The sequence below is a fragment of the Erythrolamprus reginae genome, chromosome 2 (assembly GCF_031021105.1).
Source record: "Erythrolamprus reginae isolate rEryReg1 chromosome 2, rEryReg1.hap1, whole genome shotgun sequence".
Taxonomy (NCBI): Eukaryota; Metazoa; Chordata; class Lepidosauria; order Squamata; family Dipsadidae; genus Erythrolamprus; species Erythrolamprus reginae.
Genome location: NC_091951.1, coordinates 40,583,609 through 40,601,348, shown reverse-complemented (window position 1 = coordinate 40,601,348; position 17,740 = coordinate 40,583,609). Strand labels below are relative to the sequence as shown.

General features: G+C 44.4%; 1 protein-coding gene across 2 annotated transcripts; it reads left to right on the top strand.

Moving 5' to 3' along the window:
• The first annotated feature begins 469 nt into the window (after nucleotides 1-469).
• LOC139160233 (uncharacterized) lies at nucleotides 470-9,900 on the top strand. Of its 2 annotated transcripts, none has more exons than XM_070737904.1 (3): nucleotides 470-604; nucleotides 1,395-1,580; nucleotides 6,050-9,900. In XM_070737904.1, the coding sequence occupies exons 1-3, from the start codon at nucleotides 592-594 to the stop codon at nucleotides 7,003-7,005; spliced, it is 1,155 nt and encodes a 384-aa protein (XP_070594005.1). In that variant the 5' UTR covers nucleotides 470-591; the 3' UTR covers nucleotides 7,006-9,900. The 2 variants fall into 2 exon arrangements, with proteins under 2 accessions (XP_070594005.1, XP_070594006.1); XM_070737905.1 differs by having other exon boundaries at nucleotides 1,376-1,580.
• The last annotated feature ends 7,840 nt before the right edge of the window (nucleotides 9,901-17,740 follow it).

Genomic DNA, 17,740 nt, shown 5'->3' with positions numbered 1-17,740 from the left:
TTCTAACTGTCAGGAATTTTCTCCTTAGTTCTAAGTTGCTTCTCACCTTCTTTAGTTTCCACCCATTGTTTCTTTTTAGTTTCCACCCATTGCTTCTTGTCCTACCCTCAGGTGCTTTGCAGAATAGTTTGACTCCTTCTTTGTGGCAATCCCTAATTTACTGGAACACTGCTATCATGTCTCACTTGGTCCAACTTTACTGATTCTCCCCAAACAACTTACATTGTATTTCTTCTTTCTAAGAGATTTCAGGAGTAGATTTTCAGCCCACTGGAGGATTTCCCCCCCCCCCTTTTGCGTAATCCCTTTAGCTGATAACAGCTGATAACTGTGTGTGTTTGGGAGAGTGGATAAGTTTCGATTTCCATTTCCTCATTCTGGTGAGTTTTGGGAAAGGGCCTGCCTATCAGCTGCCTGACCCTGCTCTCAAGAGGAGGAAAATTATCCTCCTCCTCTATTATAAACCTTGGTGGACCTGTAGTGCATTTGTGCAGAGAGAGGTTTGCAAACCTGGTGCCTTTTCGCCATTATCTTGGCTAAACCATTCAAAGCAGGGAGGGGTGGCCAGGTTTGGGAAGGCTGTTCTGCAGCATGGAGGCCAAAGGTGAGTCCTGAGGTTTGTATTGGTTCCTTCCCTTTGTCCATCCCAATTGAGAACTACCAGAGGTGGGCTCCATTTACCTTCACCACCGTTTTCCATCGTGAGGTTTTGCGTGTTTGCGCTTCCTCTGCGTGTCCCCACGAGCGACTTCACTTCCGCGCATGCTAAGACGGTGGATTAAGCTCAAAACACAGCTGAGGTGCTGATGGGCTGTGCTTCGGGTGAAGAAATAAAGGTCACCTCACCTACAAAAGGAGACCTCACCTACAAAAAGATATTGACAAAATTGAACGGCTCCAAAGACGGGCTACAAGAATGGTGGAAGGTCTTAAGCGTAAAACGTATCAGGAAAGACTTCATGAACTCAATCTGTATAGTCTGGAGGACAGAAGGGAAAGGGGGGACATGATCGAAACATTTAAATATATTAAAGGGTTAAATAAGGTCCAGGAGGGAAGTGTTTTTAATAGGAAAGTGAACAGAAGAACAAGGGGACACAATCTGAAGTTAGTTGGGGGAAAGATCAAAAGCAACATGAGAAAATATTATTTTACTGAAAGAGTAGTAGATCCTTGGAATAAACTTCCAGCAGACGTGGTAGATAAATCCACAATAACTGAATTTAAACATGCCTGGGATAAACATATATCCATCCTAAGATAAAATACAGAAAATAGTATAAGGGCAGACTAGATGGACCATGAGGTCTTTTTCTGCCGTCAGACTTCTATGTTTCTATGTCAGTATTAACCCCAGGGCATGGGGGGGTGGGAGGGCTTTTTTCAAAGCACAGATCGAGCAGAAGCCGCCAAAACACAGGAAAATCGGACGAAAATTCGGAAAAAAAGATGGTGGCGAACACAGACCGGCCTATACAGAACCAGATCCATGATATCAAAAGTACATCACCAGCGGGTCGCTAACGGTTCGGGCAATCTGGTCCGAATAAAGAGGAGCCCCCTGTCAAACCGCTGCAGAGGTTGGTGATAAAATAACGGCTTGCCACATTATCTTTAGAAGACCTGATGTTTGTGGGAACTTGGGAGGGGGGTAATTTCAGGAGGGGTGAGATGCAGCCACAAGGCATTCTTTCGAATGGTCAAAGGACATGCCCACCCACCGGGGCCGGGCCGGAAGCGAGGAAAGGACTGGCCACGCTGGCACAACCTGAATGGGCAACGTGACAAGTTTGTGGGTGGGGAAAAGGGATGTGTCGCATTGGGATTGGGCCGCATAGAAGTCGAATGATCAACAATGTGAACTTTCAACTGGGTTGGAAAGTCCGATCCAGGTTTGTTTATTTACTTATTTACTTACTTATTTACTTACTTACTTACTTACTTACTTACTTAGACTTCTATGCAGCCCAATCCCAGAGGACTCAGGGCAGCTTACAAAACAGTAGAAAGAAGTCCAAAAATATTATCTAAACTCTAAAACCCTAATAAGGCCTATATAAAATGGACACAACAACATGCATACACTCCAATCCTTCACATTCATATATATGGCCAAGCTCATTATTAATTTCAAGACCCCCAAGCCTGCAGGCATAGCCAGGTCTTTGTGGCCTTACAAAAAGCCAGCAAGGTGGGAGCGGTCCGGATATCAGGGGAGCAGTTGATTCCAGAGAGCCGGCCGGCCACAGAAAAGGCCCTCCTCCATGATAACGCCAACCTGCATTGCTTAGTTGACGGGGCCTGGCAGAGGACGACTCTCTGTGCTCTAATTGGTCTCTGGGAGGTATGTGGCAGGAGACGGTCCCATAATTATCTCCAGGACCGCCTTCTGCCGTACAAATCCCAGTGACCAGTTAGGTCCCACAGAGTGGGTCTTCTCCGGGTTCTGTTAACTAAACAATGTCGTTTGGCGAGACCCAGGGGAAGAGCCTTCTCTGTGGCGGCCCTGGCCCTCTGGAACCAACTCCCCCCAGATATTAGAATAGCCCCCACCCTCCTTGCTTTTCGTAAGCTCCTTAAAACCCACCTCTGCCGTCAGGCATGGGGGAACTGAGATATTCTTTCCCCCTAGGCTTCTACAATTTATGCATGGTATGTTTGTATGCATGATTGGTTTTATAACAAGGGTTTTTAGCTGTTTTACTATTGGATTGTCACATGCTGTTTTTACCACTGTTGTTAGCTGCCCCGAGTCCACGGAGAAGGGCGGCATACAAATCCAATAAATAAATAAATAAAATAAACAGTTTCCAGTGTGGGGGCCAGAATAGCTCCGGCAATGCATTGGAACTTTGAGGAATACTTTGACTCGGATTCTGATTTAGTTCAGATGTTACCTGGGTCCTTGACAGCCACCCCTGAGAACTAGCCTGGTGATTTGCAGATTAAATCACTATTGGCAGTTTTGACTGATTATGTATCATTAAATTATCTGCTCCTGAAGGTCACATAGATGTTTCCCGATGGCCATTTGCCTGGCACTTTTTCTCCCAACTGTACATTCATTGCCACTGTTAACCTGAGTGTATATGTATTGCTGCTGGTCTTCCTTTTGGCTTTCTTTCCACCTTCCCAGCATTGGCAGCTTCTCCAGAGGGTTGAGTCTTCACATCATATGTCCAAGAGAGGATAGTAGTCTATAGTAGACAGGGAGCCAAGTGTATCGGTGGTTATTGAAACGGATGTCCAAGGGCCGCCTCTATGTTGGTTGAGGCAGGCAGGATTCCCTTGGGTACCATTTGTTGGGTGTCAAGGGAAAGGGAGGGTTTTGCCTTCTCCTTCTGCTCAAGATCCCCATGGACAATTGGTGGGCCACTGTGTGACACAGAATGCTGGACTCGATGGGCTTTGGCTTGGATTCAGCATGGCTCTTCTTGAGCCTGGTCATTTATGTCTCAAATGATAACTCTGGGCTGATTTGTTGGTTGATCCATTGGCTGTTTTTCCTGGGTACTCTCGGGAGTCTTTTCCAACGTAAAGTTCAAAGGCATCAATATTCTTCCTATCCTATTTCTTAAAAGTCCAACCTTTGCTTCTCTAGTGTCACAGGGAATACCATGGCTTGAACGATTCTGATTAAGAGTTGGAAGGAAACTCTAGTCCTATCTCTTGCTTAAGTAGGAGATCTTAGACAAGTGATTTTCCAATCTCTACTTAAATTCTCCAGTGATGGAACACTCACAACTTCTGGAGCAGAGGTCTTCAAACTTGGCAACTTTTAGATTTGTGGACTTCAATTTCCAGAATTCTTCAACCAGTATAGTTATGCTATGGAGAATTCACGAAAACTTTTAATTCTAGGTTGTTTCTTTCCTTGATTAGTTTCCACCCATTGCTTTTTGTCCTGCCTTCAGGTGCTTTGGAGAATAGGTTGACCCTTTCCTCTTTCTGGTAACCCCTGAGATATTGGAACGCCTGCTACCGCACGAATCCCAGCGACCGATTAGGTCCCACAGAGTGGGCCTTCTCCGGGTCCCGTCAACTAAACAAAGTCGGTTGGCGGGCCCCAGGGGAAGAGCCTTCTCTGTGGCGGCCCCGACCCTCTGGAACCAACTCCCCCCCGGAGATTAGAACTGCCCCTACTCTCCTTGCCTTTCGTAAGCTCCTTAAGACCCACCTTTGTCGTCAGGCATGGGGGAACTGAGACATCTCCCCCGGGCATGTACAATTTATGCATGGTACGTCTGTATGTATGTTTGTTTAGAAAATGGGGTTTTTAAAATATTTTTAAACTGTAATTTAGATTTGTTGTAAACTGTTTTCACTTGTTGTGAGCCGCCCCGAGTCTGCGGAGAGGGGCGGCATACAAATCTAAATAATAAATAAATAAACACTACTATCATGTCACCCCCAGTCCTTCTTTTCACTAAACTAGACATACCCAATTCCTACAACTGTTTTTCATGTCTTTTACTTTCCAGTCTTCTAGTTTTCTAATCATCGTTGTTGTTCTTCTCCACACTGTTTCTAGAGCCTAAACATCTTTTTTTTATATTGTGGCAACCAAAGTATAATCTTAGAAGTCTTCTTTAATGGCATTTTATTGGGCTGTAAGAGATGCCTAGTAGATTCCTGTGAAATGGTCATTTGACACCCCCCCAAAAGGGGTCCTGACTCCCAGGTTGAGAACCAAGGATTTAGTGGCTTTGCCAGTACTGTGGTAGTTATGGCAATATGTTGCATCCCGTTTTTGTGGCATTGTATGCTTTGTTTTTGTATGCTTGTGTGTGTGTCTGTTAGTATATGGGGTTTTTAAAATCTTTAAATATTTTAATTAATTTGATTATTTATGATTTGTTTCACTTGTTGTGAGCCGCCCCGAGTCTTCGGAGAGGGGCGGCATACAAATCCAAATAATTAATAAATAGATAGATAGATAGATAGATAGATAGATAGATAGATAGATAGATAGATAGATAGATTAGATAGATAGATAGATTAGATAGATAGATAGATAGATAGATAGATAGATAGATAGATAGATAGATAGATAGATAGATAGATAGACTAGATAGATAGATAGATAGATAGATAGATAGATAGATAGATAGATAGATAGATAGATAGATAGATAGATAGATAGATAGATAGATAGATAGATAGATAGATTAGATAGATAGATAGATAGATAGATAGATAGATAGATAGATAGATAGATAGATAGATAGATAGATAGATAGATAGATTAGATAGATAGATAGATAGATAGATAGATAGATAGATAGATAGATAGATAGATAGATAGATAGATAGATAGATAGATAGATTAGATAGATAGATAGATAGATAGATAGATAGATAGATAGATAGATAGATAGATAGATTAGATAGATAGATAGATAGATTAGATAGATAGATAGATAGATAGATTAGATAGATAGATAGATAGATAGATAGATAGATAGATAGATAGATAGATTAGATAGATAGATAGATTAGATAGATAGATAGATAGATTAGATAGATAGATAGATAGATTAGATAGATAGATAGATAGATAGATAGATAGATAGATTAGATAGATAGATAGATTAGATAGATAGATAGATTAGATAGATAGATAGATAGATTAGATAGATAGATAGATAGATTAGATAGATAGATAGATAGATAGATAGATAGATAGATAGATAGATTAGATAGATAGATAGATTAGATAGATAGATAGATAGATTAGATAGATAGATAGATAGATTAGATAGATAGATAGATAGATAGATAGATAGATAGATTAGATAGATAGATAGATAGATAGATAGATAGATAGATAGATAGATAGATTAGATAGATAGATAGATTAGATAGATAGATAGATAGATAGATAGATAGATAGATAGATAGATAGATTAGATAGATAGATAGATAGATAGATAGATAGATAGATAGATAGATTAGATAGATAGATAGATAGATAGATAGATAGATAGATAGATAGATAGATAGATAGATAGGAGTTCCTAATTCCAAACTCTTTTTTTCCCCTTGACAGCTTCTGCCACTATTACAGAGGAGAATAATATCCGTAATGAACCTTTTCTGATTGACGAAGAAGCTAATATGTACATACGTATGCTTACCCTATCTTCCTACCCGAAGAAAATGTGGGTGCTCCTCTTAAAACAATCCTCAACGTTGTGGCATAACACAAAGAATGGCATCAATACTGTGTCTCGCATCTTCCACATGCGCCCACTGACTCTGCCTTCCATCAAAACCTTGCTTTTCATCCTGCTTGTTTTGTTATTGTCTTCATTTGTCTTATTATGGAAGGGAAACGGGCTGGGCATAAGGTATCCATCTGGGAACAAGGTGACCACCATTGTCGACCCTATTAAAGGAGGTAACACAAAAGCGGTCCCTAAAAACCTCACTCTGACAATCCTGGAGGAAGCCAAGGCATCAGAACCATTTTCCGAGGCCATGCAAAGATGCTTCGACACAGCGATCAGGGAATTCATGCTGGAGCCACTGATTGTGAGGGAGAATGCCAAGATGACCCTTGAGTGTAACGGAACCAGGAGGGAGTTTGTGTCTGGAAAAGGAGAAAACTATCTCGAGGTGTCTTGGGTGGACAGCCAAGCACATTACGCGGTCAAAGAAGCCAATTCACAAGTCTTTGTGGCAAGGCTGGGGCGCCAACCTTTACCGCTCAACCTTGGCAGCCTCTGGAAAGTCTACGACCAGCTGGTCTGTCTTGAAGGATCGGAAGAGATGCGGCAGTGCCTCAGGAAGACGATAGAGGAATTTCCCAAGGAACCGCAAGCTGTGCAGGTCAATGCCGTGTTGGAGGTCTCATGCGGAGGGAGTCATGTGACCTTCCGCTCAGAAGCTCTGCAGAATGTAACCAATAAAATCCATGTATACAAAGATATGCAGGGAAAGGTTGTATATATTGTAAATGCTAGAGGAAAGGCTTGGTTGGCCCGATTATTCCGAAGGCACTAAGTTAAAGGAATTACCGTATTTTTCAGTCTATAAGACACACCATTTTCCTCCCTAAAATAGACTGATAATTAGGGTGCGTCTTATACACTGAATGTAGCTTTTTTCCCCAGCCCTAACTAGCTGCTAACGATCTTCCCAGCTCTTAACTTGCAGGCTCTTTCATTGTTTCTCTCTGTGAAGAATGTTTTCCAAGCCCTAAGTCTTTGCAGGGCTTGTTTCATCACTCTAACTTTCTCTAATTAAGCTTCTTTCTAGCCCAACCAGGTGCTAACAATGTTCCCAGCGTTTATCACTTGCAAGCTCTTTTATTGTTAATCTCTGCCAAGAATGTACTCCAAAGTTGCCTTTGATTTTTTAAAATTATCTATTTGCTCCAAAAGTTTCTTTCTAGCCCTAACCAGGTGCTAATGATATTCCCAGCTCTTACCACTTGCAAGCTCTTTCATTGTTATGCTCTGCCAAGAATTTATTCCAAACCCTGTTTTTTTTTTCATTTCTTTACTTGTTCTAGATATTTCTTTCCAGCCCTAATGAGGTGCTATTAATGTACCCAAGCTCTTTCATTGTTACTCTCTGTGAAAAGTGCTTTCAACCCCTAAGTCTTTGCACGGTTTGTTTCATTACTCTAACTTGCTCTGAGTAAGTTTCTTTCAGCCCTAACCAGGTGCTAACAATGTTCCCAGCTTTTACCCGCTTGCAAGCTCTTTCACTGTTGCTCTCTGTAAAGAAGAATGTTTTCCAAGCCCTAAGTCTTTGCACGGTTTGTTTCATTACTCTAACTTGCTCTGAGTAAGTTTCTTTCAGCCCTAACCAGGTGCTAACAATGTTCCCAGCTTTTACCCGCTTGCAAGCTCTTTCACTGTTGCTCTCTGTAAAGAAGAATGTTTTCCAAGCCCTAAGTCTTTGCACGGTTTGTTTCATTACTCTAACTTGCTCTGAGTAAGTTTCTTTCAGCCCTAACCAGGTGCTAACAATGTTCCCAGCTTTTACCCGCTTGCAAGCTCTTTCACTGTTGCTCTCTGTAAAGAAGAATGTTTTCCAAGCCCTAAGTCTTTGCAGGGTTTTTTCCATTGCTCTACCTGCAATGTAAGGAAGATCTGAGGAAGGCCAGGCACCTGGGATCGGCTGGGGTGTGAGTTCATATGGGGATGGCTAGCTTTCCACCTGGTTCTTTTCTTTTAAAGAGAGAGAGAGAAAAGGGGGGTGGGCTAATAACAAGCTTCTCTAGGGAAAGAAATCTGTATCTCCCATCAATTGCAGTGGAAAGACAGAAAGAAAGACAGAATTACACTGCAGTTGATAGGAGATATCAATAGGAGATATCTTCAAACCTGGCAAGTTTAAGGCTGGTGAACTTCAACTCCCATTTATGAGCTAGCTTGACTGGTGGAGGAATTCTGGGAATTGAAGTCCACAAGTCTTGAAGCTGTCAGGTTTGAAGTTTGTAAAAGGTGTACATGGTTTTAAAAAGAATACATGGTTGTAAAAAGTATTCTGCTACACTGGTATTTTATTAAACCATATAATACTACACCATTTGGTTCAGAATGCTTTTTTCCTTATTTTCCTCCTCTAAAATCTAAGTGCACCTTGTAAACAGGTGCATCTTATACACCGAAAAATACGGTATATCAAAGAAGACAGCGTGAGTGGAAGCTCTACGGTTCAGCGGTAGAAGCAAATGATTTACAAGTAGTCCTTGACTTACAATCACAATTGGGCCCAAAATTGCTGTCCTTAAGCAAAACGGTTGTGAAATAGTTTTGCCCCATTTTATCTCCTTTTTTGCCACAGTTGTTAGGTGAATCACTGTGGTTGTGAGTAACACGGTTGTTAAGAGAATGAATCACTAAATCAGGGTTTGTAAGTTGAAGACTACTTGTATTATAAGTCTGTCATCTGCACCTATAGAACTTTCTGGTTCAGTTCTGCAACCCAACAAGACTGACACAGACTTCAGAGGGTGATCAGAACTGCAGAAGAAACAATGGCTGCCAACCTGTCTTCCATTGAGGACCTGTATACTGCACAAGTCAAAAAGAGGGCAGTGAAACTATTTACAGACCAGGGAAGGGCGGCCTGTTTCCGGTGCTACCAATGTGCTCCCGGCGGCAAGCATGGGGTTGTGTACATCTGGCATGCGCAGCTGTTCATGTCGGCACGAGACTCGGCTTCGTGCACATGTGCAGAAGCCAAATCTCACATGATGACACTCGTGTGTGAGAGATTTCCCCGATTTTCAGTGATTTATTGGCCTCCTCGCATGTGCAGAAGTCAAAAAATGCCAAAAATCAGTGAAATATCTCATGCACGAGCATCCTCTTGTGACATTTGGCTTCCTGAGCATGCGCAGAAGCTAAATCTCACACCGATGCATGAGCTCACCCGCCGGTCAGCTGGAGCTCCGGGCACAGCTCCATTTTTCCAACCGGGAGTGCGCACCTGACCATACCAACTGTTACAGACCCCTCGCATCCTGGACATAAATTGTTTCAGATCCTACCCTCAAAACGATGCTGTAGAGCACTGCAGAACAAGACAACTAGACACAAGAACAGTTCTTTCCCGAACGCCATGACTTTACTAAAAAAATATTTCCCTCAACACTGTCAAACTATTCAGTCAGGCTGTATTACTCTTACTATTAGTCTTCCCATCTCCTCCCATTTATGACTGTAGGACTGTAACGTGTTGCTTGTATCCTTACGATTTATATTAACATTGTTTGCTGTTTGCTTATTTGTACTGTATGAAAATAATTAAGTGTTGTACCTCATGATTCTTGACAAATGTATCATTTTCTTTTATGTACGCTGAGAGCATATGCACCAAAGAGAAATTTCTTGGGTGTCCAATCACACTTGGCCAATAAAGAATTCTATTCTGTTTTATTCGTACCTAATATCAACTGTCCAACTAATGAAACCAAAACAATAGAAACACTCGGGAGATTTGAATTCCTAAAATAACATTTTATTAGATACACCATATTGGTACTAAAGAAACAAAATCAGCTCTGGTTTTCCCGTGCAAATGCTGGTCATGTTAGACTGTAACTTCCCCTTCTCCCCACCCCTGTGTTCTGTCGGGCTCTCTGGTAGAATCCTCCCAAAAATTCACAGGTACAAATTTCAGACACACACACGTTTGAAAATTCAAAACAATGTTCTTTATAATGAAAATTCACTTAAACCAAGCCCTGTTTTGGTATAGCAAAGAGCACTTGTCTCCAAACAAACTGGTAATTTGTACAAGTCCCTTATCAGTTCTGTGATACTCAGCTTGCAGCTGTGAGGCGATTCACAGTCCTTCTTCTTTCACAAAGTGAAACATACTTTGCCCTGGTTTAGTTTCAAAGCGGGAAAAATCAGCACACAAAAGGTCAAAGTCAGTAAAGCAGTCACGAAACACAACGATCAGATAATCCTCCACAATGGCCAAACCTACAGGCTGCTGTTTATAGCAGCCTCACTAATTACCACAGCCCACTCAACCACAGGTGGCCTCATTTTCTTTGATAATAATCTCTCAGTTGTTGTTGCCTATGCATCGCTCTCCGCATGCGTGGCTGTATCATTAACTCTTGTTCTGAATCCAAGGAGGAGCTAGATAATTGATCTCCTTCTGAGCTGTCTGCCACACTCTCCTCCTCCCTGTCACTCATGTCTTCTTGGTCAGAGGAGCCTTCATCAGCAGATTCCACCGGGGGCAAAACAGGCCTGCAGCATGTGGATGTCTCCCCCACATCCACAGTCCTTGGGGCAGGAGCTGGGCCAGAGCTAACCACAACACCCCTGGGTGATCTCATTATCCAATTATGAGACGTCCTTTTGTCAGGGGAACCGTCCATCTTCTTCTCAAGCAACTGCAGCGGGAACTTTGATGGTTTCTATGCTTTATCAATCTCCGCATACATTCTCAGCGTTCCAAAAATGGGCCTTTTTTTTTTCAAAATGTCATTTCCCCCAGCCCCCAGGAGCATTCTGCAGCCCTCCCAAACTCTTTGTGAACCCTGTTTTTTGCAAAAACCGAGTGCCTCTTCTCCTGTTTTCATCTATAGTACAGGTAGTCCTCAACTTATAACTGTTCATTTAGTGACTGTTCAAAGTTCAAAGTGAAAAACAGGCCCAGGTGCGCAAGGGGTTTGGGAGGCCTGCAGAGTGCTCCTGGGGACCAGGGAGGACAAAAACCTTTTTTTTTTCTTACCATTTAAGTTAGCAACACAATTGTTAAATAAATCTGGCCAATGGTGATCATGTGACCTTGAGACATCACATCCGTCTTAAGTCCATAGGCAAGCACATGAAGTTTGATCACATGGCCATGGGGATGTTGCTATGTTCGTGTGAAAAAAAAACCCCAGTCGTATTTTACTTCTCAGGGTCATTTGTAACTTTGAACAATCATTAAATGAACAGTTGTAAGTTGAGGACTACCTGTACTGTAGATGGAAACAGGAGAAGAGGCACTGGGTAGAAATTGGAGCAAGCAAAAGGAGCAAAGACTTTCTCAACAGCGTCTACCACTACTGTTAAAGGGGAGAAAAATTTATATTTTTGTACACCGTTAGTTTGACCTACTTAATTCACAAACACCAGAAAGCTAACACTAGAATTGGAGCTTGAATCAACTGAATAATCCGTGCAGAATAATTTTCTGAATCATTAGAAGAGTGTAAAAAGGACACACCTGAATTATTATCTGCAAAAATGGATTTAAAATTATTTTAAATTAGCAAACAATTCAGGGGATCTTCTGACTGCCACTGGTCAGCTGGAGCTGTGTATACAGCTTCATTTCCGCCGGTGGAACTGCATTCCACCCTGTACTGCCTGCTGCCCACCCCTGGTTCTCCTCCCATCTCTCTCGTCCAGTCGGTATTGGTAGGACAGAGGTCGACCCTTAGACCCCTCTTTTGCAGGGTGCCTCAGGGTTCGGTCCTCTCTCCTCTGCTATTCACTATCCATATGAAACCACTGGGTGTTATCCGACAACAAGGGGTGAGATATGAGTAATATGCTGATGACTCTTATTTATTTATTTATTTATTTATTTATTCATTCATTCATTCATTCATTCATTCATTCATTTATTGGATTTGTATGCCGCCCCGCTCCGGAGACTCGGGGCGGCTAATAGCAACAATAAAGCAGTGTACAATAGTAGTCTGATGTTAGAAACAATTAAAAACCCATTAATATAAAAACCAAACATACATACATACAGACATACCATGCATAGAATTGTAAAGGCCTAGGGGGAAGAGGGTCTCAATTCCCCCATGCCTGACGGCAGAGGTGGGTTTTAAGCAGCTTACGAAAGGCAAGGAGGGTGGGGGCAATTCTAATCTTTGGGGGGAGTTGGTTCCAGAGGGCCGGGGCCGCCACAGAGAAGGCTCTTCCCCTGGGTCCCGCCAAGCGACATTCTTTAGTTGACGGGACCCGGAGAAGATCCACTCTGTGGGACCTAACTGGTCGCTGGGATTCGTGCAGCAGAAGGCGGTCCCTGAGATAATCTGGTCCAGTGCCATGAAGGGCTTTATAGGTCATAACCAACACTTTGAATTGTGATCGGAAACCGATCGGCAACCAATGCAGACTGCGGAGTGTTGGTGTAACATGAGCATATTTGGGAAAGCCCATGATTGCTCTCGCAGCTGCATTCTGCACGATCTGAAGTTTCTGAACACTTTTCAAAGGTAGCCCCACGTAGAGAGCATTACAGTAGTTGAGTTTCGAGGTGATGAGGGCATGAGTGACTGTGAGCAGTGACTCCCGGTCCAAGTAGGGTCGCAACTGGTGCACAAGGCGAACCTGGGCAAACGCCCCCCTCGCCACAGCTGACAGATGTTTCTCTAATGTGAGCTGTGGGTCGAGGAGGACGCCCAAGTTGCGAACCTTCTCTGAGGGGGCCAGTGATTCTCCCCCTAGGGTAATGGACGGGAGGTAAGACCCACAGCCACTCCGTCTTGTCTGGGTTGAGCTTAAGTTTGTTGACACTCATCCAGGCCCCAACATCCTCCAGGCACCGGCACATCACTTTCACTGCTTCGTTGGCTGGACATGGGGTGGAGATGTATAACTGGGTATCATCGGCGTATTGATGATACCTCACCCCATGCCCTTGGATGATCTCACCCAGTGGTTTCATGTAGATATTAAATAGTAGGGGGGAGAGGACTGACCCCTGAGGCACCCCACAAGGGAGAGACCTAGAGGTCGACCTTTGACCCCCCACTAACACCGACTGCGACCGACCAGAGAGGTATGAGGAGAACCACTGAAGAACAGTGCCTCCCACTCCCAACCCCTCCAGCCGGTGCAGAAGGATATTATGGTCGATGGTATCAAAAGCCGATGAGAGGTCAAGAAGCACCAGGACAGAGGACAAGCCCCTGTCTTGGGCCCGCCGGAGATCATCCATCAACGCGACCAAAGCAGTTTCCGTGCTGTAGCCGGGCCTGAATCCAGACTGTTGAGGACCTAGATAATCAGCTTCATCCAAGGACCGCTGGAGTTGAACTGCCACCACCTTCTCGACAATCTTCCCCATAAAGGGAAGGTTGGAGACTGGACGGTAGTTATTGAGTACAGCTGGGTCCAGGGAAGGCTTCTTGAGGAGGGGGCGCACAAGTGCCTCCTTATAAGGGGCCGGAAAGGACCCACTCCCCAAGGAAGCATTGACAATCTCCCGGACCCAGCTCCGTGTCACCTCTCGACTGGCCGAAACCAACCAAGAGGGACATGGATCCAGTAGACAGTGGCAGAACACACAGCTCCAATGGCCCTGTCCACTTCCTTAGGTGTCACCAAGTCAAACTCCTCCCAGACAGATGGACAAAGATGTTTAGCCCCAGTCACCTCGACTGACTCGTTGTTAGTTGACTCTGTTTTACAATTGGAGTCGAGGTCCGCTCAAATCCGAGAAATTTTATCAGCGAAAAATGTGTTAAAATCCTCAGCACTACTCTGCAAGGGCTCCCCAACTCCCCCCTGGTTAAGAAGGGAGCGGGTTACCCTAAACAGAGCGGCCGGGTGGGATTCTGCTGAGGCAATCAAGGTGGCATGATACGCGCATCTTGCCGCCTTGAGCGCCACTTTGTAAGTCATAATATGAGCTCTTACAAGTGTTCGATCGGATTCGGACTTACTCTTCCTCCATCGCTTCTCTAGACGTCTCTTCTGGCGTTTCAACTCCCGGAGCTCCTCGTTGAACCATGGAGTTCTGTGGGGTCTAGTGCCGCGGAGAGGTTGCAGCAGCACAATTCGGTCAAGGGCCTCCGCTGCAGCCTTGTTCCAGGCCTCAGCCAGAGACTCTGCCGAACTGTGGACGAGTGCATCTGGAAGAGCCCCAAGTGCCTTCTGAAAGCCTTCTGGATCCATCAGGTGCCTGGGGCGGAACAACTTAATCGGTTCTGCCTCCCTGCGAGGGAGGATTGGAGCCAGGAAGTCAAGCCGCAGCAGAAAATGGTCTGACCATGACAAAGGTAACACTTCTAAGCCCCTTAATCTCAGACCATTACTCAGTTGCTCAGAGAGGAATACCATGTCGGGTATGTGCCCCCCCTCGTGAATCGGACCCTGTACTACTTGGGTCAGGTCCATGGCTGCCATGGTGGCCATGAACTCCTGTGCCAGTCCAGAGGACCCGCCGAGTGATGGCAGGTTAAGGTCCCCCAAGACAATAAGTCTAGGGAACCCCACCGCCAGCCCGGCCATCTCCTCGAGTAGCACAGGCAGGGCTTGTGCCACGCAGCTGGGAGGCAGGTACGTGAGAAGCAAGCCCACCTGAACCCCTAAGTCCAACTTCACCAGGAGGGACTCACAACCCGCAATCTCCGGAGCAACGAGTCTGCGCAGGCAAAGGCTCTCCCTGGCTATAATAGCCACTCCTCCCCCCCTTCCCTGGGGTCGGGGTTGATGCCATATCTGAAACCCGGCTGGGCAGATTTCAGAGAGAGGGACTCCTCCCTCCGGGCCCAGCCAGGTTTCAGTTACACATGCCAGGTCGGCCTCTTCATCCAGGATTAAATCCCGGATGAGGAGAGCTTTATTTACCACCGACCTGGCATTGAGCAGCAGCAACCTGAGTCCAGGGCCAGAGTTACACTCATCACCAGTGTCCAGGGTTGAGCTCATGGAGCCAGAACAAGGAATCGTTATTAAACAGCGATCTCCTGTTCTCCTTGAACGGCTAACTCGGCGGCTCCCGCCATATCTGCCTCTCCCCAGCAACACCGGGATATTCCGACCCTCCGCCACCCCAGAGATCGATGCCCCCTCTCCTCCTGCCTTTCCAGCGTCAGGTGGGCCAAATATATCATTCATACTATTTCCAATCATCTCATCCATGCTATAACTCCACTCATCCCATCCATCCCACTCATACCAATCATTTATCCCATATATTTTATTGCACTCACCCCAGTTATCCATTACTTAAAAGAAAAACCCAATTAATTAAAAATGAATTAATTCACAGTAATTAAAATACTAATTAATTAAGAAACTCCCCAATAATTTAGTTAAAAAATAAGTTAATTATTAAAACACAAATTGGGGAGTATAAAATCTAATAATTTAAGATAATATATATAAATATAGAATGGAATATAGGAAATTGGTCAATGGCAAAACAATGTTGAGATCTTAGATTATTAAGTTCTGGATTATTTAAAATTAATTAGGATGTTCAAAAAATCCTGGGGGATTTGGCTTGGCAGAAAAAAGTCTCCTCTTGATGCCAACTACCCTTCTTCCAGTTCCTTGTTGTTGGCCTTTGCCACCAGCCGACATTCCCAGGTCTCCTCTCTCTGTTCTCTGTCCGGCAAATGATATTGTTCGGTGTCCAAACACTCCTAGCACCGCCTCGGCGTCGCCTCAACCTCATCCCCAGCCTCCTCACTCCTCTCATGGGTCTCTTTCTCAGTGGCAAAGCCAGCCCGGTCTCTTCACCTGACAGATCTTCTGACGTTGGGAGTCCCCACCTAGCAGTGCACCAGCCTTCCTGGTTTGTCCGGAGGGTCCCGCTGTTTTTGGCTGCTTCAGGCAGCAACACCTCCAACCAGCAGCCTCTAAGTCTCCCGTTCTCTCAAATCATCCAGGGCGGCCGCCATGATTACTCAGCAATATCCCCGTTGTGAAAGTGATTAAACCAAACGCCACAGAGCAGGGGGCACCAGGGTCTTCGTAGACTGGATGCAAAGAAAAACTTTCTTCTGGGAGTTCGTGACCTCCTCTCTGTCCTCCCCAGTGTGGATGTACAAGAGGAGGCAGCAGGCAGCGTGTCGCAATGTTACAGATGACAGGCAGCTCAGTTTGGTGTCGCGGTCGCCATTTTCCGACGCCCAGCTGATTAAAGTACCGATTCCGGGGCGAAGAAAGAAACAGAAGAAAGGAGCAGAAAACAACACGGGGAACAGGAAGCGAGGGGGTTTTGTTTTTTTTTGTCCAGCGGCTGCTCACCTCACCAAACTATAGTGTCGCAGATGACAGGTGGCTCAGTTTCGTCTCTGTTTCGTCTCGCTGTCAGTTTCATCTCGCTGTCATGATCGCGGTCGCCATTTTCCGGAGCCCAGCTGATTATAGGCTCCAGACGAAAAAAGACAGCGCAGAAAAGTGCAGAACAGCGTGGAGAGACAGAGAATGTGGATCTTCCTGGGCAATAACTGCTCACCTCTCTGAACTACAAGTCCAGTGCTGAATAAAACCACAGTTCCCCTATATTTCTTGATGTTATCGGCATAGTCCTCAGATTGTCTACAGTTGACCTCTCCCCCTTTTTAATAGGTTTTTATACACCATGAACTGTAATTTTCTCCATTCAATTTGCTTAGTGACTTTTGTAACCAATCCCCAGACATTTTGATAAATCTTCAGAGAAAAATTTGCACTTTTAATACTGTGCCTTTAAATTTTCTCCTCACACTCCCCAACTGTCACAGAAATTCCATCTACTGCAGTTAACACCACCAACTGCCACAGCTTTGCTGTTCCTCTTGGTTGTTGATGTAGCTTTTGCTCCGAAAACACTATTCCTTCTAGACAAATTTGACCCAATTCACTAGCTATTATCCTGATTTTATCCTGTTATAAATTGGAGAATATATTTTTTAGCTTATTTCCTGTTTTTAATCTATTTTGACCTAGCGTTAGGACTAGCAATGAAACCTAAGCATCTACCCAGGTCGCCATCTTGTTTTGTAAAGTTATATACTATCTCCACCATGTATCAGCTCAGTAAAGCAGTGGATATGATATGCCGGTGCCTGGAGGCTGTGAGGGTCTGGATGGGAGCTAACAGGTTCAGACTTAACCCAGACAAGACTGAGTGTCTGTGAGTATTGCCTCCAAAAGACTGCATTGACTGTCCATCCTTGGTTCTGGGGGTGGGGAGAAATCAACCCCCATCACAATGGTTTCGCAATTTGGGTGTTTTCCTAGACTGACAGGTAAGATTAGACTTATCCCTGTGGTTGGGCTTAATGTTTGTTCTTGCATTCCTTTCTTCTGTTATGTGACTTTTTGCCTCTCTGTGATAATAAAGCTTTAACCTTCCCTTCTAAAATGGCAGGGGGGGGTTTCCTAACAGGAAGATTTCACTCCAATAGCCCCAAGGTTTGTGAAAATATTTTATAAAAAGTTATTAAAATTGGTACTGTCTTGACCCAGGGATGAGGAAGAAGAATCTGGTTTATGATAGTGGAAAGGACAAGGCTGTTTAGCAAGTTAAGATT